Source organism: Myodes glareolus, chromosome 18 (genome assembly GCF_982192425.1).
Source record: "Myodes glareolus chromosome 18, mMyoGla1.1, whole genome shotgun sequence".
Taxonomy (NCBI): Eukaryota; Metazoa; Chordata; class Mammalia; order Rodentia; family Cricetidae; genus Myodes; species Myodes glareolus.
In genome coordinates, this window is record NC_142043.1 from 46,525,597 (window position 1) to 46,548,271 (window position 22,675).

At 52.5% G+C, this 22,675-nt stretch overlaps 1 protein-coding gene across 2 annotated transcripts in view; it reads right to left on the minus strand.

Moving 5' to 3' along the window:
- Nucleotides 1–186: 186 nt before the first annotated feature.
- The window catches only part of Cdh23 (cadherin related 23), a 368,288-nt gene continuing 345,799 nt past the window's right edge, over nt 187–22,675 (minus strand). Inside the window, exons 44-69 of one of the 2 annotated variants that reach the window (XM_087898136.1) lie at nt 22,522–22,624; nt 21,194–21,319; nt 20,099–20,302; nt 18,954–19,412; nt 15,358–15,474; nt 13,745–13,969; nt 13,001–13,170; nt 12,622–12,759; nt 11,579–11,698; nt 10,577–10,754; nt 10,221–10,432; nt 8,708–8,899; nt 8,450–8,563; nt 7,585–7,714; nt 7,238–7,489; nt 7,000–7,161; nt 4,704–4,960; nt 4,295–4,392; nt 3,452–3,572; nt 3,291–3,370; nt 3,032–3,072; nt 2,887–2,947; nt 2,361–2,490; nt 2,126–2,248; nt 1,752–1,856; nt 187–1,047 (exon numbers count right to left, since the gene is read on the minus strand). In XM_087898136.1, coding sequence (XP_087754262.1) covers nt 721–1,047; nt 1,752–1,856; nt 2,126–2,248; nt 2,361–2,490; nt 2,887–2,947; nt 3,032–3,072; nt 3,291–3,370; nt 3,452–3,572; nt 4,295–4,392; nt 4,704–4,960; nt 7,000–7,161; nt 7,238–7,489; nt 7,585–7,714; nt 8,450–8,563; nt 8,708–8,899; nt 10,221–10,432; nt 10,577–10,754; nt 11,579–11,698; nt 12,622–12,759; nt 13,001–13,170; nt 13,745–13,969; nt 15,358–15,474; nt 18,954–19,412; nt 20,099–20,302; nt 21,194–21,319; nt 22,522–22,624 — 4,245 coding nt within the window. In that variant the 3' untranslated portion in view covers nt 187–720. The remainder of the gene's footprint in view (nt 1,048–1,751; nt 1,857–2,125; nt 2,249–2,360; nt 2,491–2,886; nt 2,948–3,031; nt 3,073–3,290; nt 3,371–3,451; nt 3,573–4,294; nt 4,393–4,703; nt 4,961–6,999; nt 7,162–7,237; nt 7,490–7,584; nt 7,715–8,449; nt 8,564–8,707; nt 8,900–10,220; nt 10,433–10,576; nt 10,755–11,578; nt 11,699–12,621; nt 12,760–13,000; nt 13,171–13,744; nt 13,970–15,357; nt 15,475–18,953; nt 19,413–20,098; nt 20,303–21,193; nt 21,320–22,521; nt 22,625–22,675) is intronic. The other variant, XM_087898135.1, reaches the window with a different exon arrangement.

Below are 22,675 nucleotides of genomic sequence, written 5' to 3' on the forward strand. Positions count from 1 at the left end.
TCTGAGTCTACTGCCCCTTCAGCTCCTAGTGGCCCCTCCTGGCCAAGAGGCCCCTCCCATCCGCCAGAACCTCATACGTCACCAGAGTCAGTGTATTGCTGGTTCCACGTGAGTCGCTTTTCTTTTTAAACAGAGCATTCCAGAAACTTTCATTGAGTATCAGTTAAACACAACCTGGAGGAAATCTTGAGGGAATAACTTAATTTAGAAATACACACAAACACTCTACATTCGAAACCCAAGGGAACATCGGTCATGTCTCTCAACTAAGCACGTCAAGAAGACAGGGAGATGGGACGGATACTGGATTGCCGACATCAACCTGGTGTGTGCGGGGGCAGGGAGCCACCTGGATGTCCAGCAGGCAGAAGTCCAGTGGGACTTGAACTGAGGCAGGGGTGTGCCGGCAGAGCTGTCAGTTCTGTGCAGGACCTCTGCTCCATTGTGGTTGCATAGGGAGGGGCTCCCCCAGTGACCCTCCTTACCTTGACCTTAGACATTTAGCATTTTTAAAGTTAAGTTTTCTTAAAAAAATAACCGATTTTATGAAGGTAGAGATCAAGTGCTGAACCAGTATCTGGCAGGAGGCCGATCTGAACAGGCCGCGTAGGCTGTCAGGGCCAGCCCAAGGTCCTTCACGAAGGCTGGACTGGGCAGAGAGTTGGCCATGCTCCTGCCCTGGAGGGTAGTGGGTGGGCTGCTCAGCAGCGAGGCTCTACATCACAGCTCTGTGATTTCCAGGGGGCTCTCCATGATCACGTCTCGAAGCTTGTGCAGAGGGGTGGACTTGGCTGACTCTGTGCGGGCGTTGCGCTCAAAGGCCACTGCCTCTGAGGCCGTCAGAGTCTCCAGTGAGCGGTCCAGCCCCTTCTGGTCATCCTCTGGCAAGCTATTGAGGTCAGTGGCCAGCAGGGTACCTGTGCTGCCGTGCACCATGTGGATTCCATCTGGCCCCTTGAGCTCCATGGGTGGCTTGTGGCGGAAACGGAGGCTGCCCTGGCCCGGGCTGTGGTCCCCGGGCTCCTCATCCAGCTCAGTGTGGATCAGCTGCAAAAGGTGGGACAAACTTATGGATACAGAAACTACCGAGGGCTGTGCCTAGGGTTTGAGTAGGTGACTCCAGAGCTGTACTGGCTGTAACTGCTTCTTCACTGTCTCCTCTAATGGATCCACTCAGCCGGCCTGCCAGCATTCTCAAATGGAGGGCAGAGGCTGGATAGTAAAAGGATTACCAAATGTCATCAAATGTGTCAGTCGGTGGTGTCTGGGTTTGTAATGAAGTTGACATTAAGCATGGCCAGGTAGAACCTCCCCAGAAGTGGGAGGAGCACATTGGCTCCGCCCAGGCTTTCTGTCCCTGGTGGTGACACACACTGGTGAAAATGGGCTTTAGGGAAAGCCAGTGTAACTGTCAATCTCTAGTTGCTGGAATAATAGTAGCTAATGTAGGACGACTTGGCCCTTTTGACTCATTTCTTAAAGTGAAGGTCTCTTAGAAGGTGGTTTAGGGTTCTTGGATGGAAAGATCCCAGAGTCCAGACAGCACAACCTTCTTACTGAATTCTGGAGCCACCTCTAGCACAGCCTTTGGACTTGGCTGGAAGGTAAGGGGGGAGGGGGAGGAAGAGGAACAGAGATAGAGAACTCCCCAGTGTCAGGGTGGTAGAGAGTGCGAGAAAGCAGCAGCATCCCCAGGAATGGGGCACGGCACACTGGCACACAGACCCCGGATCCCGAGGCTACCTCGCTACCTCGGAGATGGAGGAATGGCAGGAGGAGGCTTTTTGCACCATCCGTTGTGCAAAGAGTTTTTTGAGCCGTAGGTAATCCTCCAGGACCACCTTCAGCAGCGAGCCCTGAGGGAAGGAGAGGGTTAACTCTCCACTTAGGCTGGCACCTGCCCTACCCCCCTTGCACACACTCTCATGGCAGTGAGGGGGGCACAGGAAGAGAGCACGGTCACTGGCCAGCCAGATGGCCTTTGGGACACCACAGACCTCACTAGTCCAAACTCCCTTCAGTCCTGATATAAGGCAGGTCCAGACACACCTACAGTTTCTATCTCCCTGCATCTTTGAGTTAACGTTCAGATTCTGGTTACAGGATCGCGCAAGGGAGGGCTCACCTTAATAGGCCCCTCTCGAATGATCTGACCCAGCTTGGCAATATTGTCATATTCTTGGATGGCTGCACGCAGGTATCTGTCGTCATCAGGTTTGACTGCTGCTGGCTCACGCCCAAAAGTTCCCTGGAGAGAGGGAACATTGGCTGGAGCAGAGAGGTTGACATCACATGCAGACAGCAGAGAGGACCACCCTCCAAGGTCTCCAGTTTGGCCACAGGCTGCTCCCCAGGCTCACATGGGTGCGGGTGGGGCTGTTCCACAGATCTGCAATCTCACTCAGGTTCTCAGGCAGGTCATCCTCATGCTCAGCCTGCGCAGCCAGCTCCAGATTCCGGCAGAAAGGGTCCAACCACACAGGGTTGGCTCTGCAGTTGGAGAGTGAGATAGGGTGGGCAAGATGCCTTTATAGCTTTGCATCTAAGACCCGCCCATTCCCTTGGCCAGACATGGTGCCTTCCGCAGGTCTGCATAAGAACTCTGCCATGGCACCTGTGGCTACATCTTTCTATCGGAAGATCCTGCTAGAGACAGGACTGCATGCCAGTCTGGGTCGGCTTTGTCAGGGAAGCCTTACCCACTCCCTATGCTCCCTTGTCATCAGTACCCAGGCAGCACATTTCTGAGAGTGCAGAGAAGTGACTAGCCCACTAGGGGGTGCCCACACTCCATGTTTCAGCCAGTGGCTGCTACAGATCCTTCTCACTAGCTGGGTACTGCAGGGATCTCCAAAGGGAATCTGCAGACTTAAGGAGCCCACATACCCATCAAAGGAGTATTTGTTGGTATTGGGCATGTCCATGATGTCAATGAAGCCACGGTTCCCTGCAGGGAGAGGATTTGAGTGAGGAGGGAAAGAGTCCAATAGGAGCACCTGGTCGCCTTACCCTGGCCCCAGCCTTGGCTCACCTGCAGAACCAGCCACAATGGCCTTGAGCTTCCTCTTGTGTCTGGAGAGAGAGAGGGGAGGAGAGGAAAGAGTAGAGGGGAAAAAGTAGGGGAGATGGGAGGGGAGAAGGAGGAAGGGAGGAGGGAGGAGAGAGGGGAAGAGAGAATCAGTCAGGGAAGCTGTCCTGTTATCTCTGGTCCTTGGCCCTGTCTGCCTTGGTGCCTGCTGACCAGGAAGACCTTGGCCATTCTGGTTCAGGCCAGAGGTGGAGTCACTCACACGGTCCTGTAGTACCAGTTCATGAGGACGAAGAGCATGGCAGCCAAAAAGAGAAGGATGGCTAGGACAATGATGGCCATCTGTGGAGACAGCAGGCCAGCCATCAGCAGGCGGCTTCGGGGGCATAGCCCCGACCCCAGGGACTGGCCCAGCAAGGGTACCTGCAGGGCAGACATGTCATCCGGCAGTCGGACAGAGATGGCAGGCTGCACGTCCAGGACATTGTAGTTCCGGAAGAGGTTCCGCAGCTGTTCCTTGTTCTCATCAATCATCTGGATGACCCTGCACAAGGGCCGCGGTCTCTGCTCCATCTCCGCCACCCACTGCCTCCAAGAGGCCACCACCCTCCACCCTGGGGACAGCGTGCTCAGCTCCCGCCGGGAGCCTCAATGTTCACATTCTGCTCTGAAGCTTCGCAAGAGAAAAGCCACCTAGCTGGGAGAGCATCTTACGGGGCCCCCAGGCCTGTGTCCAAGGTCCTAATGGACTCCAAATGGACACTTTAATAGACAAGAAGTGTGTCATGGTTTCAATAGGAAAGGCACCAATAAGCTTATTGATTTGAATGCCTGGTCACCAGGGAGCAGCACTATTAGGAGGTATGGCCTTCTTGTTGGAAAGAGTGTGTCATTGGGTGGGGGTGGACACAGGTTTCAGATGTTCAAGCCAGGCCCCACGTCTCCCCTCCTGCTGCCTGTGGATCTGGATGTCGACTCACAGCTACCTCCCCAGCACCATGCCTGCCCTTGTGCTGTCATGCCTCCCGCCGTGACAATCATGGGCTAAATCTCTGAACTGTAGGCCAGCCCCAAATCAATGTTTTCATTCATAAGCGTTTCCCCTGTCATGGTGTCTCTTCACAGCAGTAGAAACCCTAAGACAGCAAGTGAGGCCCAGAGGGATAGCTCTTGGTGTTTCTTATTCTTCCCCAGCTCTGACCACGCACGGCGGTCAATAGTAACGTTCATGTCTCCTTTGGGGGTTCCTATCACCCCCACACCTACCTGTCCACATCCAGGATGCGGTTTGTGTCCCGGTTCACCACGTGAATGAGAAGCTCTGTCTGCGCAAAGTTCACCCGCCCCTTCTTGTCCACGTGGAACTGGGGGAGAAGGGAATTTGAGGGGTCAGGCTTACATAGTGGAGAGGAGGGGGTGGGAATGGGATGGGCAGGCATCTTGCAGAAGCTCATCCAGCATATCTGATAAGACCTATCACTACCAAATCTCCCTGATGTGGGCACTAACTTCTACACAGGACTTATTCATAAACAGCCTTATTTATAGATAAGGGGATAGAACCCCCACAGGCCTGGGACCATCCCTCAAAGCCATGAGGCTATGAAGTGACTAAGAAGGGATCTCATCTGCCCCTTCTCTTCCCACTGCCCCAGTCTTAGGGCCCCGGGGGCACCTGCACATCATCGGTATTGACAATGGCGCCCGTGATGTTGGAGAGCAGGCGGATGAACTCCTCCTCAAAGCCACGCACACGGTCTGGGATCTCATTGATGACTATCTTAACACGCTGGTCGTCCCTCAGGATATAAATGCCGATGATGGCAGTATCATTGTGACCAGCCAGGTCTCGGGCCACAATGTCTACCACAAAATATCCAGGACTGTAGGCCATGAAGAGATCAAAGGTACGGAGGATGCCATCCACACTCCCTGTGAAAGAGTCCGGGCGGTGGCATAGCTCAGGGCCCACACACTGATGCTGAACCCTGCCCCCTATCCCCACCATCCTTGGGAAGAGGTCATATTTCTTCACCCCCTCACCCTGAGTACTAGGGTTATGGGCATATGCCACCATGCCTGGCTGAAATCCCCTTATTTTTAATCATGATTACTCCAAGTTTTTGTTTAAACACTGCATTTGAAATAAAATAACCGCAAACTCTCCTGTCCAAAGATGATTATCATTTCTGAGATCCATATGGTCTTGCCCATGCTCAACCTTCCTAATGCTGTGGTCCCTTTAATACAGTTTCTCAGGTTGTGGTGACCCCCAACCATACAATTGTCTCATTGCTATTCCATAACTGTAATTTTGCTACTGCTAGGAGTCTTGATGTAAATATGTGACATGCAGATGGGTCTTCGGCGACCCCTGTGAGGGGGTTGCTCGACCCCCAAAGGGGTTTTGACCCATAGGTTGAGAACCACTACACTAGCCACATGTACTTCAGAATCCCACAAACACAGAAGAGACACCTGGAGACAGCACAGCCTAGATGATTGTGAAAAAGACAGGCCTGGATTCAAAACTGCCACCTTCTATCTGGCGGCTAGCTCCCTCACTCCTCTGCCACCGGGTTTATTAAAGAGCAGCGAGTAGGCTGGGATCATAGCTCAATGGCGGTGCCTGTCCATCACACCCAAGGCCCTGGGTTCAATTCCTGGCTTCGTATTAAAGAAAGGCAGTGAGAGTACAGGGGAGAGGGGCTGGCATCTGGCTATAACTCGAGCAGGTGGGATCTAAACTAGACCTTGAAGGACAAAGGATGCATATCAGTAGACTGGCCGAGGCAGTTTGGCGTATCCAGAGACAGAGCCCATATGGATGGTAGAGGGCTATGAGGCCAGAAGCAGGGACTAGAAGGAAGACATGGGAGCCCTGGGTCTCAGGCCAAGTCTTCCTGGCAGTCAAGATTGACACACAGATGAGGAACCCGTGTGAGGTGGAGAGTAACGGGCGCCCTGCAGGCCCTGCCCCATAGTATCTTGCCCGTGCACACAGGGAAAAGCTTAAGCGTGTGCGCTTTCAGAGCTGGGCTGCCAGCTCCCCAGAGTGCCTTGCCCGATGCCTGACACGCAAGAGAAGGGGGACAAATGCAAAGATGGGGAGCTTCGTGGAAAGGGGAATTGGGATGGGGTGGAAGACAGAGGGAGGGAGGGGTAGTTGGGAAGATGAATGGATGGACAATATGGTGGACAAGAGGACTTAGATGCAGCTCAGTTGATAGAGCTTTGCCCAGCCTGCGTGAAGCTCTGGGTTTCATCCCTAGCACTGTGTAAACTGGGGTGGGGTATGAGTGTCACCCCAGTACTTGGGAGGTAGAGACGGGAAGATCAGGCACTCGAGATTTCTTTTTTAAATTGAGACAGGGTCTCACTATATGGCACTGGCTGTCCCAGAACTCAATACCTAGATAAGGTTGGCCTCAAACTCACAAAGATCTACCTGCTTCTGCCCCTGAGTTCTGGGATTAAAGGCATACACCACTGTGTCTGGCTCAAAATTTATATAGAGATCTCGAAGCCAGCTGGGCTACACAAGACCCTGCTGTATAAAATAAATAAATAAAACAAGGCTGGCGAGATGACTTAGTGGGTAAAGCCACTTGCTGCCAAGCCTGTTGACCTGATTTTGATCTCTGGGGACTCAATTGAGAGAACCAATTCCTTCAACGTTGTCTTCTGGCTTCTCTGCATGAGTTCTGTGGGCATGTACCCCCGCAAATAAATAGTAAAAATGTACCCCCACACACATACATAGAAAAAGAATCCATGAAATAAAAAAGAAATACAAAAAAAGAAAGAAAAAGAATCCATGTGTAGATGAAGAGGCAAAGAGGTAGTGAACAGACAGAAAAGCGGAAACGGAGTGGGCGAACAGAAGGGCTGACGTGGGTGGCCACCTAGGTTTTGTGCTCAAACAGACTCCATCTCAGGACTAAAGTCCATGCACTGACAGGGGCTCCTACCCATGGTGAAGACCTGGCCCACATCCTCAGAGTCATTGGCAAGGGCCCGGAAGTAGTGGATAGCCAGAATGCCATAGAAGACCAGGCTGTTGTTGCCAATATCCGCATCCAGGGCCAGCACCTGGATCAACTCCGAGCCGACCTTGGCATCGGTGGCCACTCCTGTGGAAACAGGCAGGCCACATAAATGTCAGGGACAGAGCCACCCACGCCCTCAGGCCCCGGCTGGTCCCTGCACCTGCGGTGTACTCAGCCTTGGTGAAGCGCGGCGGCTGGTCATTGATGTCCTCCAGCACAACGCGCACCTCCTGCAGGGTGAGATCGGTCAGCAGATCGAGGGCTGGGGAGGGTCCTCGGGGAGGGGTCCAGCTGTGATTGCTGGACGCTTTGACGATGAAGGAGAAGATGGCTTCCTTTTCCCGATCTAGGTCTCTGAGCACCAGCAGGCGCCCGTCAGGTTGCAGGTGGAAGTTCTTGTCCTCGTTGCCAGCTGTGGACAGACGGGGCACAGGGTGAGTGGAGAGGCAACTCAGAGTCCTCTGCAAACCCGGGGCCAGTGGGGCACTGGCTCCATGGACCCCCCACCTGCAATGAAGTAGTACACGATGGCATTGGGACCCTCATCTGCGTCCACAGCGCCTGTCACGTTGCCCACCAGGGTACCACGGGGTGAGTGTTCAGGCACAGTCAGCAGCTGATACTGGGGGCTTCCCTTCTATAAGAGAGGAAGCAGTTACAGGAGGCACAGGCTCCAGCTCTGGCCAGAGGACCTAGGGTACCTACTTTGTGGGTCTGAGGACTTTGTTACCTAAAGAGTAAGCAGAGCTACTATATAGCCTCCATGAGGACAGGACTTAACCTCTGATTTATTCCCAGGGTCTAAGTGCATGTCCCAATAAGAGTACTCTTATGTGCATGCACAAAGCCTCTATTGGACATCCCATCCATATATGTATATATGTATGCATGCATGTATGTATGTATGTACGTATGTACAAACACACACACTACCAAACTTATACCACTCAGTTCTGCTGTCCACTTTTGGCTGAGTTTTGACTCAAGACTCCAGAGTCAATTTTCATGCTGTGTGCATGCACACATATGATGAACATGCCTATATGTGTACACATATGATGAACATGCCTATATGTGCATGCACACATATGATGATCATGCCTATATGTGCATACAAAGGCAAAGGTGTTGGACATTTTTCCTGCTTTTTGGATCACTGAGTGAGGCCTTGCATTAGTGCCCAACTTTGAATGCCCTGGGTATCTGAGGGAAGCACTGTTCCCGTAGTCAGGAAATCTAGACAGAGGCTCACTGTGTGCTAACCAAATGTGTATCAGGCCAGAGTACAGGCATGTGTGGATGGGCATGTGTGGGCTCACAGGTGGTGAGACCCTGTCGGGGTGTCACTGGCACAGGGGATGGGTGAGCTCACAGGAGGCCTCACGAAGAGGGGCTCGTTGTCATCGATGTCTTCCAGGGCCACCTGCAATGGCTGCATCGTCTCGTACGGCACTGGCTGACCCAGGTCACTGGCCACCAAGATGAGCTGGAGATGAAGGAGCCCAGTCAGAGGGAAAAGATAGGGCTGGAGGTTGGCTTAGGGCCCCAAGGAAGCTCAGTGGAACAAGTATTCCCAGAGGTGGTCCAGGAGCAACCCACATAGCCGCCCCCCTCCAGCTTCTCCCCTTACACTATACACTGCCTGCTTCTCGCGATCCAGGCGCTGAGCCGTCTGGATGAGCCCGCTAACTGGGTCGATGGTGAAGTACTCCCAGTCACGGTTGCCTGCTGTCTTTAGGAAGCTGTATCGCACTGCCCCGTTGAGCCCTTCATCCTTGTCGGTGGCATAGACCTCATACACGTTGGAACGTAGAGGGATCTCCTGTGGGGGTCACGGGAGGGGGTACCTGGGCATGAAAAACCCCAGAGCCAGGCCCTGGTGAGCTCTTATAGCCTTTGCTCCCTCAGCCAAGGCTCTCATTTTTCCAAGCTCCAGGGGCCTGCATTCTTTTAAGATGTGTCTATGACATGGAAGAAACCCAACTGTAGTCATGTGCTGGCCCCGCCCTCAGGATGCCCCAGCAAGAACATGGTTCTTGACTGCTACAAAACTCTCAGCTCAGCCTGCCTTCATTGTTTTCTCATTGTTCATAATAAGTAGAAGCTCCAAGTGGCAGTCATCTGAATCTCTCCAAGTACAAAGCCCTTGAAGAGAAAGCTTAGCAAACAGAGCCTTTGGTGTGGAAAAGAATTAGATTATTATTAATTTATGTACCATTTCCCATCACGAAAAAGATTTGAAGCAATTGACAGGAATATATGAATTTAAATGAGATTGAATGAGTTAAAAAATTAGGATAAAAGAAGAATATAATTAGCATAAGATGGAAGTGCCCAAGTCTCTGCAGGGTCATTTGAGGGGGTTAAGCCACTGTGAGCTCCCTAGTGGGCAAAGCGAAAAGGACCAATGTATGACAGCAGGTCTAGTGTTCTCCAGAGCTTAGTCTTGAGATCATTTTCTCCTACAGGACCTCAAAAGGCAGACGACTAGATGATCTCAGCATTGGTGTTCTGAGATAAGGGATTTGCTTGAGTCTGTGGGGCAAAGGACAAGCCAGAGATATTCCAACTATACCACCAAGGATCACTGGGGCCTTAGCGTGGAAGGGACAAGCAGAAGACAATGCATTTCCCCTAACTGGATCAGCCATCCAGCTAGACTAACTGGCATTAGACCAAAGAATGAGAGATCCTGAGCTGTGCATTTCGGTATCAGCAGGACCAGTAGACAGACGGAAGGGCCCTGTGTTTATTTTGAACTATGTCTGGGGGAAGTGGGTGGCAGGAGACCAGATACTCCCTGGTAGAGTTGACGAGCAAGAGCTGATGTGTGTCCTATTATTAGTCCATTCTCACATGGAAACAAGACTCGCAGAAGGCACTTGCTCAAGGTCATTGCCTGAGCAGCCAAAGAGTTACACTTGGACCTAGATCCTTTCCTAGCACCACCTACAGGACTACCCAACCCTCAAGGATCTTCTTTGAGTGGCACTGGGCAAGTCTGCCCTCCTTGTGTGGCCTCAGTTCCCACGCTCTCACAGTGGCAGTCTCTACTCTGTCAGATGGTGAACGCAGGGTGAGTCAGGGGGCTGCAGGTGGGAACCGGGCATCAGTGAGAACACTGGCCCCGGGATCAGGAATACCTCTTTGATGTGCAGGACAGTACCATTGGGTGGGCGCACAAAGACAGGGCGGTTGTCATTGACATCGATGACCTCCACCAGTAGCATGGTGGTGCCCCAGAGTGGGGGCTCTCCACCATCCGTGGCCACGACAGTCAGGTTGAACCTCTCATAGGACTGGAGTGGCCGCTGCGTGGTCACCAGGCCCGAGTCCATGTCCACGGAGAAAGCCTCTGGCAGGGGGAGAGCGCAAGGGAATGGCCTGACTGAGATGGCCTTCCTGTCTCCTCCTCCTCCTTGCCCCAGGACTGGAGACATGGCAGCTTGCCCCTCCCCACCCTCTAAGCCCTCCTGGGCAGCAAGGGAAGGCCATATACCCATTCCAGGGCCCTCGAGAGAGTAGGTCAGCTGCCCATTGGAGCCCTCATCCTGGTCAGTGGCCAGCATGGTAATGACCGAGGTGCCTGCTGGTTCATTCTCATACACACTTGTGCTGAACTGCGGTTTGGAGAACTGAGGCCGGCAGTCATTGACATCGAGTACTCGGATCACCACCTGGGGAGACAAGACAGTAAAGGCGCTTCCTTGGGAGACCCCATCCCACAAGGGCAAGGTGGAGTAGTGGAGGGAGAGGGCACTACCACGGTGGAAGGCATTGCCATTTAATTAAGTAAATTAATTTATGTTTTGAGATAGGGTCTTAATAGGTCTCGGAACTTGCTATGTAGACCAGGCTGGCCTTGAACTCACAGAGTTCCTCTTGCCCCTGCCTCTCAACTGGTGGGATTAAAGGCATGTGCCACCACACTCATCTGTATTTTTACTTTTTGAGCCAGGGTCTTAGGCTGGGGATATAGCTCGGTTGAGAGAGTGCTGGTCTCTTTGTAGTTGGGCATTCATGAGGTTCTGGGCTTATCTCCAGCCCTTCATACACTAGGTCCGGCTGTACACATGATAACCCTAGCAATTGGGAGGTAGAGGCAGGAGGATCAGGAGTTCAAGGTCACCCTCAGCTGCAAGAATTTAAAGCTACCTTGGGATACATAAGAACCTGGAGCTACAGCATCTCCAAGGTTGAGGCAGGGAAGGCCTCTTGTATGAGGACGACATAAGGTACACAGTGAGACTTCATCTCAAAAACTGAAAAAATAAATAAAAAGGAGCCATAAGTGGTTCATTTTCGCTACCATACTGTGTTGTTGGGCACCTGAGGGCCTGGACCGCAAAGACACACAAGTGCCCCCTGGGTCACACCTAGGTGAACTAGGCTGTTCATGTGACATTTGGGGATGAGAGGCCCTGTTCCCACTCAGAACAGTCATTCTCTATGGACTTAGTTTGCTGCTTCCTGCCCTGGGGCTCAGGCTGATGTCCCTCACCTGCACCGAGTTCTCTCGACGGTTACTGGCCACATCCCCTGGGTTGTCTTTGGCCAAGGCAGTTAGGATATAGTGGTCCTTCTTCTCCCGGTCCAGAGACGATAGCACATAGATGTCACCCTAGTTGGAAGAGGGGGCTTTCAGGTGATTCATCGGTTTGACGTGTTTGCTGAGCATCTACTATGGGCAGACACTATTAGAGTCTGGAGGTCATGCTGAGGGGGGGTGACCTCTTGTCTCCATGATGCCTGCATTCTTGCCCTCACTCTGGCGTTCTATCTGAGATGGCGTGATTAGCCAGGCTGCAGCCAACTGCCCGACCAGCGTCTGGCATAGAGTATCTACTCTGATAGCAGGCACTGTTCTTAATGCCAGGCACCATACCCGAGTACTCACACTGAGCAGGGTAAACCCTCCTGAAGGGAATGCACAGAGGGACACAGAGGAACAGGAGGGCAACTCCTGGAACCGGGGAAGGTTCTGCGGAACAGCCCTGCCCTTTGAGAGGCTGCCTGCTCACACTGCAAACAGCAGCTTCTGGACCAAGAGGCAGACGCTTGGGCCCCCATCCCATCTTTCCCTCAGAATTTCTACTCTCACAAAAGGCTGAGACTCATGGGGACTTGTGGGTCCCACCCTTTGGAGCACCTTGCTTCTCTCCACACTGAGTACAGGGTTGTGCATATAGCAGATGCTCTAACATCACGCCCAGTTCCCACGGCACGCCTCATGTGACAACTTTCAAGAAGTGGTCCCTGGGACTTGTTTCAAGTTTTGGGGCACACCCTGTCACACCAAAGGGCCAGTTCCTAAAGCTGGTGGCCACTTCCTCCCATTTGTACTAGGACAGAAGGGGCTGCAGGCTTAACAACACCTGGGACTCTGCGGAGAGTTTGCTATCCTTAGATAAAGCCACCTGAAGTCTAAAAATGTCCAGGAGACAGGACCCAGAAACGGGATGTGGGGGTGCCTTTGGTGACTCTTTAGACCAGGACTCTGGGCTTTCCCACTCCCAGGGTCAGGCCCTCCCATGGCCTACTTACAGTGTTGGGGTGGATGGCAAACTTGCCCTCTCCATCCCCAAGGCTATATTCAATGAGGGCAAAGTTGCCCGAGTCGGCATCAGATGCAGTGACCCTCAGAATGACTGTGCCCACAGCCACATCCTCAAAAATGGCCTCCTACAGAGAGAGGGGGAAAGGGAGAAGGAGAGGAGGGGAAAATGAAGGGAGAGCATGGTTATCCCTGGAGCCCATGCCCTGCTTAATAATTCCCTGGTGCCATGATGTTCCAGGGCAGCACACTGCACATGCATTTAGCATTCCTGGGCTTCATGGGGGAGGGGCAAGGAGGAGTGAAAGATATACCAAAGACCCCAACAAATAGGTACAGGTCCTGACTCACGTTGGTCTGGCCACCTACCTGGTAAGAGGGCTGGTCAAAGATGGGGTTGTTGTCATTAATGTCTACAATTTCCAGGTAGACAGGAATCTCAGCTGCGCGGGGTGGGGACCCATTGTCTGAGGCCCTCACTGTGAAGTTAAGCCAGTGGACCTCTTCGTAGTCCACCGTCCGGTTGGCAATAACCTTCCCTGAGACACAGAGGCACCCACCAATGAGGTGTGGCCACTCTTCATCCTGGGCTCTCTAGATTTTGGGAAGGATCTGGGGCTCTGAGGGGAGGAGGGGCTCCTGGCAAGGAACATGAATAGGTAGCACTGCCCATCGCAGGACAGAGATGGAGGAGAAACTGTCCTCGGTTGTCCTTCTCAACGAAGAGCTAAGAGAGCGCCCTGTAGTCACTGGAATGGATATCTGTAACCCCAAGGCAACCCCGAGATACCTCTGTGTCTAAGACCCCAATCCCACGGGGATATGCTCATAGGAGCTTGGATAGTAGAAATGGTAGAGGGGGCTTGCTAGGGTTCCAACAGACACCTGTGGGCTTCCGTCCAAGCCAGGACTAGAAAATTCTATCCGCTGCTGGGAGCATCAGGAAAGGATTGGCATACCAACCATCTTGAATCTGGCCTAGGCCACCACAGGACAGGGGTAGGGGTGGGGCCCCAACTAGATATCGAGAAGTGAGTCACAGTCCTTCTGGGGGCTAACAGGCATGGATATGTATCCGCTACCCTCCCTCTCGGAGACCCCCCCCCCACCTACCTGCAGAAGAGTCTTCAAGCTGGACATAGCCTGGGGGTGTGAGGTCCAGCAGGGTATAGGTGATCAGCCCATTGAGGCCCTTGTCAGGATCAACTGCAGCCACAGCAATGAGTGTGGTACCCGGGGTGGCCCCCTCCAGGACCCGCTCTGTGTAGTAGGTGATCCCAAAGGGCTTGAACTGGGGCGTGTTGTCATTGACATCCAGGATGTTGACCGTGAGCTTGGCTGGGGTGCAGGTGGGAGTGAATACCAGGGACAGAGCTGTGTTCCACCCTGACGCCCGCTGCTCCCTTCCCAGCTCTACTGTTCCTCCCCCCAGCCTAGGGCTGCAAGCTCAGAGAACAATGCCTCATGCTATTTTGTGTGTATGAGATGTCCATGCTCGTGTGTGTGTAGGGGGGTGGTATATATGTTATGTACACATGCACATGTGTATGCATGTGTATGGAGGTCAGAGGTCAACCTTAGCGGCTCTTCAGATCTGTCACTTGCCTGGAACTCACCAAGTAGGCTAAAGTGGCTGGTTAGGAACCATTCAGGGATCTGCCCATTTTCACCTCCCCAGTCCTTGAATTACAGGTATGTGTTACCGTGCCTAGATTTATTTTAAGCGGGGGAGGGGGTGTTTTCGAGATAGAGTTTCCCTGTGTAGCTCTGGCTGTCCTAGAGCTTGCTCTATAGACCAGACTGGTCTCAAACTCAGAGATCTGCCTGCCTTTGCCTTCCGAGTGCTGGGATTAAAGGCACGGGCCACCACCGCCAGGCTAACGCCTGGAATTGTGTGTGGATCTTAGGATCAAACTTTCCCTCTGATCTGATCACCGTTCTTCCATAGGGATTTGTATGGGCTGGGGGGCTCTGATGTGACCTTTGTTCTTTTCGGGGCCACAGTTTTCCAACAAACTTTGAGAGCTAGGATGAAGAGGTTTGATCCAGCCTTCCCTAGCCCCTCTGAATAATCCCCGCCCCCAGCAGAAGCAGCCTGGGCCTCCGACCTTAAAATATCAGGACGTGTAAGAGATAAACAAGTACACACTTCCCTCTGGAACACGTGGGCCTCTAGGCTGAGAAGATAAGCAGGCCCAAGCCACCCCAACAACTGTCCTTGTCTGCTGACAGTGGCCACATGAGACCACCCCATCCCTATTTTTTTCCACTGCCCCCTATGCCTAGCCTAACCAATCCAGTCCATAATGGCTTCCCAGCACGTGCCTCTTCTCTGTCACTGAGTCTGCCCCACTGTGGTCCGTGGCCTTGAGTTCCCTTCTTTAGCTCTTTGCTTCCTGCCCTGACCCCAGGGCTTCCTATCAGATCTCGATCAGAGGGACAGTTCTTGCTCCTATTCTAGCTGTACCCTGGATTCCAATATTATGCTGACACCCTCCCCTCCCCCTCAGAGTCTAGGGGTTCAGATCCCACACATTTAGGGGCACAGTCACCCTGAGTCCCAAGGTGGTTGTCAGTATCCTAAGGTACCCCAACTCCTCAGTAGCCTTGGCAGCTGAGTCCTGGGATTCACCTCCTTACAGCCAGGCTTGCACTTAGTTCCTAGCCCCTCCCAGCCCACAGATAGCTCTGAGTGACCCTTAAGAGATACTGGCAGGGAATCTTACCATTTGGCACACTGACGGCACGCTCCGGGAGGTCGCTGGCGTTGTCAATCACTGAGAGCGTGACCTCATAGGTGGCAACCAGCTCGCGGTTCAGGGGAGACTTCACCATCACAGACCCTGTGGGCCGGATCAAGTCAGATTCTGCTAGAAGGGGAACCCCATGAAGTCTGGGCCCCTCAGAGACCCTGCCCTACCACATCCCCATCCTGATAGAGGGCACTAGTTCCTGATGGACCAGGAGACTTGTGGCTGGGATGGCCTATATGTAGCCACTCATAGAGACTGGGGCCCTTCAGTGGATGCTGGTGACCTGGACAAACTGTCTGTCCAGCCTTTCCTCTCCTCATTGACAAAAGGGGCAAGCGGAGCACCACCTCAGAGGTTCCAGGGCATCAGAAAAATAAAATGAGATTCTACCAACGAAGTACTTAGAACTTTGCCTGGCACATACAAAGTTCTATGTAATCTTTGAAAAGATTACATGACGTGGAACAGCATTCAGCAACAGCATGAATGTTCTTGGCATTGCTAAAGAATACACTAAAAAAAGGCTGAGGGGAGCCATGCCCAGGAGCGCTCATCTGCCATCCCAGCCATGGGAGGCTGAGGCAGGAGGCTGGTGGGTTTGAGGCCAGCCTGGGCTACAAAGCAAGACCTTGTTTCAAAAACCAAACCAAGCTGAGCATGGTGGTGCATGCCTGTATTATCAGCTACTCAACAGAGTAAAACAGGGAGCTGGAGAGATGGCTCATCAGTTAAGAGCACTGGCTGCTCGTCCAGAGGACCCGGATTTTATTCCCAGCACACACATGGTGGCTCACAATCATATGTAACTCCAGTTCCAGGGGATCCAACATCTTCCTCTGGTCTCCATGGATATTGCATGCACTCAGTGCACAGATGTATAAGCAGGCAAAACCCCAGTGCACATAAAATAAAAATTTAACAAATTAAGAAATCGAGTCATTAATTTTTTAAAAAATGAAATGGAAGTCCAAGATAACTTAAGTTTTCTTAAAATATCTATCTTAAAATTTAAAAAAAAAGTTAAATATCAGGGCTGGGAATGCAGTTTAGTGATGGATTGCTTGCCTGGCTTGCCTATAGCATACATAGGAAAGGGCTGGTCAATACTCATGCTCTGTGTCACAGATTCACAAATGCTTATATTCCAAGGAAGATCTCCTGGCATCTGGAATGAGGATAAACTACCCTGGCGGGACAGGCTGGAGACCCTAGGCATGCCCCTTTGTCCTAAGTGGAATGTGACACGGCGCTCATTACAGGACAGAATAGCAGTCTATGTTGATGACAACAGGTTCCTTCTCTTCCCTGATAACTCCCAGAGTCCCCAGCTGCTCTATAAACCAGAGAGAAACTCTCCAGAAGCTCTGGTTTTGCTGGACAGTCAATCTGTTGGGGCCTGAGTGGCTCCTCCTGATCTCCCCTCATTGGCTCTAGACCAAGATCTCCTCTCTCTTAGCTACCAGGGTCTTATGATACCCTTCCCCCTTGGCAGACCCCCTGCTGGGTTGCTGTCCTCCACAGGTCCCCAGCCATGGGTGGTCACTTACCCTGGGTGGCCGCCTCCTCCTCCTCCTCTTCCTACTCTCGCTCCCCGTCCCCCGGGCTGGGGAGCGAGGTTGGGGAGAGGGCAGCTGCGTTCAGTCTGCAAAGGCTGGGCACGGCCTGGGCCGGCCCCCAGGGCAGGAAGGGTGGGGTATGAGGCATGGAGGAAGGCAGTGGGGGTGAAGCAGAGAGGAGATGAGGTGGGAAATGACAGAACAGAGCTCAAACCTGTAGGCCTGCCAGCCGTGAGGGAGAAAGAGAGGGTTAACATTGGTTAGTTCAGGGTGCAGCGAGGAGGGACGGGGCAGGGTGTGGGGTGGGGCGGTGGCTGTGGGACTCAGAACTGGCCAGGGCAGGAGAGGCTAGGATGGGAGAAGGGGTAGCGGGGAAGGGGCAAGAACCCAGCTGAAGTGGAGGGGGTTGGAGGATCTGGGAAGAAAGGGTAGGAAAGCCGAGCAAGGGGACTGGGGGCCATGAGGAAGGTGGACAGAGAAGACACTGGAAAGAAAAAAATAGAGAGAAAGAGAATCAGTGGGAGGTAGCGGGGAACAAGACAGAGAAAAGTTGGGGGGCATGCTATCCAGGGAAGCAAGGGTGGGGTGGCTCTTCATGGTCCTGACAGACCAGCGGGAATCGCTTTGACCTGGCCCAGGCTAGCACAGGATACTACATATTTTAGCAACTTCTCCCTGGGCTTCAAGGCTTATACTTTTTCCCCCCTTTTCTGCTTTTTCTTTTGGGTTGAAATACAGGTGAGATTGATCCTACTCTGGTCCACTGCATGCTCTGACTGTGGCATTCCTTTTGGTTTTCATACCCACACCCACCCCAATTCCCTCACATCCCTCCTCTCTCGGGCAGAGTGTGCATGTGATCTATGTGTGTTGAGCCTGAGGGTGTAGCTCAGTTGTAGGGTACTGGCCCAGCTTGCAGGAGGCTTTGGATTTGACCCCTCCAGTTCTTTGTACAACAGTCATCTCTTGGGAGGTAGAAGAAAGAAGATCAAAGTTCTAGGTCATTTTTGTCCGTATTACAAGTTCAAGGACAGCCTAGACTGCATGAGACTTCATCTTCAAGATAAAGTATTCCCGAGAACCATTTTGTCCCTTTCAGTTATGCAAATGCTGCCGTGCTATGTAGCTCACTTTATTTTTTAAATCTTTACAGCAAGCACCTATAACGAAGATACCCCTTGCTCTCCACTGCTGTGTGCCCAGCCAATGTCTGACTGCTGCCTGGTATCCCATGGTGTGAGCTCACCACTCTTCCCCCCTATGCTGCTAGGCCCTGGTCTGAACGCACTGTGTTTGATTGCTGCCTGATGGGACCCTGGTCTGGAGTCTACAGCAGTGCAGGAACACCAATGTCCCCATATCACCACCATGCCAACAGCACACTGATGTCTACTCGCGATCTATGGGACACTTGTGTCGTCTCCCTATACATTTCTCCCAATAGCAATGACTTTTAGCATTTTGTTACTGCCATGCTAATTTTTATGACACTCCATATAAGGATCATGCCCTTCCCTGACTCCCCAGAGGAACAAAACTGCTCAACTGTTGGACAACAGTAAACTGTCAAAATTATAGTAAGCTGGATAAACCACAAAAGATAAAATCATGGTTTTGTTTTTATGATAATGGGAGATAAGGGCACAGACATAATTTATAGAAGATTTAAATGCACCAATCAAAGGTGTTTGACCAAATCTCCTTATTAAGGAAATATGTGCTATTACTGTTTTCCATTTGAATTACAAACAATGAACCTCTGTAATACCAAATGCCAGCACGGATGTGGGGAGATGGGCACTTCTACAACACTGTAGGGTGAAGGAGCCAGAAAGGGCTGAGCAGCTTGTCAAGGAGACGGACAGCAGAGGCAGGAGGGAGGGAGGCAACAGAGGAGCAAGGAAAGGAAGAGGAATGGCAGAGAAAGAGAAGGGGAGGGGAGGGGAGGGAGACAGAGAGGGAGGGAGCTAGGATTCTGGGTCCGGGTCAGGAGAGCTAACACCATTCTCGTACCTGTATTGATATTCACGGCAAAAGCATCTTCCTGGTCAGGCACCAGGCGGTCAGTGTCGTCCTTAGCCACGATGCTGATGATGTGGTACTCCAGCTTGGGGTTGAGGTCCAGGTCGATAGCAGTGACGTTGGCAATGACGGTGCCTGGCTCTGCGGATTCCAGCACACTCACTGTCTGGATGGGGTTGAGGAATTCAGGGCGGGAGTCATTGATGTCATCAATCAGGATGGTGATGATGGCTGTGCCTGACAGGGGGACAGTGCCCCGGTCGGTGGCCACCACTGTCAACCTGTAGGACTCCTGTTCCTCTCTGTCGATGGTGGCATTGCCAACACGGATGAGTCCACTGGCTGGGTGGATGAGGAAGCGGTCCTGAGCCCCAGCTTCTATTCGGTAGACCAGCTCCCCATTGAGGCCACTGTCCTCATCCGTGGCTGTGACTTGAAGGACTGAGAATCCTGTGGGAAGGAATCGGGGAATAGGTGAGCATTTGGGCCTCTTCTAGAAAGATCAGGGCCTTTTGCTCATGGTGTGGTGTATGTATATGTGTACATGTGTGTATATGGACATGCCTGTGCATACATGGGAGGATGTCAGGCATCTTCTTCCATCAATCTCTGCCTCATTTTTTTGAGACAGGGTCTCTCACTGAGCCTGGAACTAGACTGGTACCCATTAAGCTCCAGTGATCCTCCTGTCTCCACTGGTACCCACATCCATACCCAGTGTTATTTGTGGGCGTGGGATTTAAACTCAGATCTTCATGTTTGCTGAGCAGGCATTCTTATCCCTGGAGCCATCTTTCCACAGTCCAGAACCCTTTAATGATGCTGCAAAAGAGGCCTCTCCTCACCAGTCTTGCCAGCACATATCACAGTGGCGGCCTCATGTTTCAGAATGCTCATATCATTCCAGGCAACGTGTAGATCCAAACGTACCTGCTTCCTCCCATTAAGCTGGGTTATGATGAGGATGCTTCTGAATCTATGCTGGTTTTAACACACAGCCAGGCTTAGATGGGCACCACCTTGTAATCCCATCACCACATAATCTCACTTGTGCTCACCTGAGCCTCTAAACCCACACCCCTACCAATCAGATCCCGGCAGTGCATCGGCAGAACCTGGGGCCTGCCCATGGTTACCTGGAGGGCAGTTCTCCAGTAGGTGGACAGTATAGGTGGCAGGACTGAAGGTGGGCCAGTTGTCATTGTCATCCAGGATCGTGACAAGCAGGTGGGCGGTGCTGTTGAGTAGGCCAACATCCTCAGCTAACAGCAGTAGCTCCAGGAGCGGGGGCGAGAAGGCTTCCCGGTCAATGACGACCCCAGACCTCACAGTCACCACGCCTGGGACCCAGTACCACCAGCCAGGGAGATGTACAGGGTAAGGGACGCAGTGGGTAAAGAGAAGAGCCACCATAGCGGGGACAGAGAGGAAAGACACGGTGACTTTATTTCCTGAAGATTCAGTTATCCACATCCAGGGGGCACCCATGTTTGCCATGGTTGTCCCTCCTTGGTGGCCTCTGCAGTTCTCAGGGGTCCTGTCTGCTGGGAGTGACCAGGGCAGAGGACTGACCTGCTCTATAGAGAGACATGGTCCACAGAGAGACACGCTTCGTAAATATCCATCACTAGACTAGCCACCTGTCCCGACCAAATTGTTGGTACATGGCTCTGGGGAGCAGCTCTCTGGCGTGAGAAAAGGAACACTACTTTGGCTATTTCTGGCTGATCAGGGGGTATTTCTGTCCAGGACACAGGGCATACAGAGAGAAGATGGGGGTTGTTTGCTCAGGCCAAGAGTCTATGCAGCAAGAGGTCCCTAAAGTTGCCTCCACGCTTCTTCTTGGGTCCTCCCACTGAGACCCCTGTGGGAGTCTCCATCCGGTTGCAGTGTGGGTTGTAGGCTATGAGAACAGGGTCCAAACTAAGGAAGGGCCCAAGAGCAGAGGTTCTCAATCTTCCTAATGCTATGACCCTTTCATACAGTTCCTCATATTGTGGTGAACCCTAAACATAAAATTATTTTCGTTGCTACTTCCTAACTGTAATTTTGCTACTGTTATCAATCGTAGTGTAAATATCTATGTTTTCCAATGGTCTTGGGCAACTCTTGTGAAAGGGTTGTTCACTTCCAAAGGGGTCTCAACCCACAGGTTGAGAACTGCTGTCCCAGGCCTGAGGATGGGCCAGTCCCACCCAAGGTTGACTGGTAAGCTTCAGCTCAGTCCTCACCTGTGCTGTTGTGGATATCAAAGAGGTCACTGTGAGCACCCAGCAGCTGGTAAGTGACTATGGCATATATATCCTCGTCAGCATCCAGGGCCAGGATAGGCCCATTGAGCACCGAGAGGGGTGTCCCTGAGCCAGAGGAGAGGAGTCACCACAAGCCAGCCTGGTCCCTGCCCTCCCACCTCCCTGTCCGTGTCCCCCATGACCATGGCTGACAATGGATGAGAGGGGAAGAAGGGGAGGTGGGCAGGGAGCAGGTAGGGTGGCCCTGGGGCGGGCCTGCGGCAGCCTTGGCAGACTGAACGCAGATGCCTGGGAGCGGCCTCAAAGCTCTGCTGGGGAGAAAACACAAGAGCAGTGAGCAAGCCCCTTTGGCCTGCCTGGAGCCATGCCTACTTCCCAGCAGCCTTTGAGGCTGACCACTCCACTGGAGGATCTAGGGGGCTCCCTGGTATCCCCTCCATGTGTGGGTCTTGACTGTCCACATGCAAGCAGACATTGCTCTATTATAAGATCTGACTGTATATGGCTATACACACACATAGTATGTGGGCCTCTGAGTTCATGTGGTAGTGATTACACAGACACTGAGAACATCCAAGCTTAGGATGCCCCAGGTTGTGTCCTTGCCTGTCTCTCCTGGTAGGCACACTTGCCATGAGCACATCATAGGGCCACCCACATGCCTACGTGTGTCTGTGCCCACATGTAACTCTACACACATGCCTTGACGTGGCGGCATACTGAACGTGCACATCAACAGATTTAGAAGTCACGTCCACACAGGGTGACATCCACTCTTAGACAGTACTATCTCACTTATCTCTCTTCCTGATTCGAAATCAAGGTCAGGGTGGTGGGTAGAGAAGGGTAAGAGGATCTCCTGGAGGCATCAAAGGGAGACAAGGTTAACTAGTGCTGTGTAGGCGGTAAGGGCTATGCTGACTGACTAGGATCCTTGAGCCCACTTCTGATGCCCAATTCCAGGGTTTCTACCCTACAGGACCAGGGAACAGGAAAGGTGGGTTCATCAGTCCTCAGCTTCCTTTCACCTTGGATTCCTCTCTCTGAGGGATAGTGAGGCTGCTTTCAGGTCACCCCAGGGTACTCAATATCAATGACTACTCTTATCTCTCCCAAACAGACCGGTGGCCTCGTAAGCAGTTCCAACCCCCAAGCCTTGGAGCTGCATCCTCCCCTCTGGCACCTTCCTGCACCCCCAGAGCTCTATGTCCAGCTCTGACCCCAGGCACACAGCGCATTCTCAGCCCGCATGGTCCCAGTGGCGTCCGCTTGTACAGTAAGAGTGCCCGGGTGAGCCCAGCACCTACCGGCAGGAGAGTTCTCCATCACCTCTGCCTGGTACGTGCCCTCAGTGAAGAGGGGGTGATTGTCATTCTCGTCGGCCAGACGGACTAGCAGTAAGTCAAAATCCTGTGATGGGCAGAGCAGGAGAGGATGAATGCTGGGCTGTGGACGGGGACC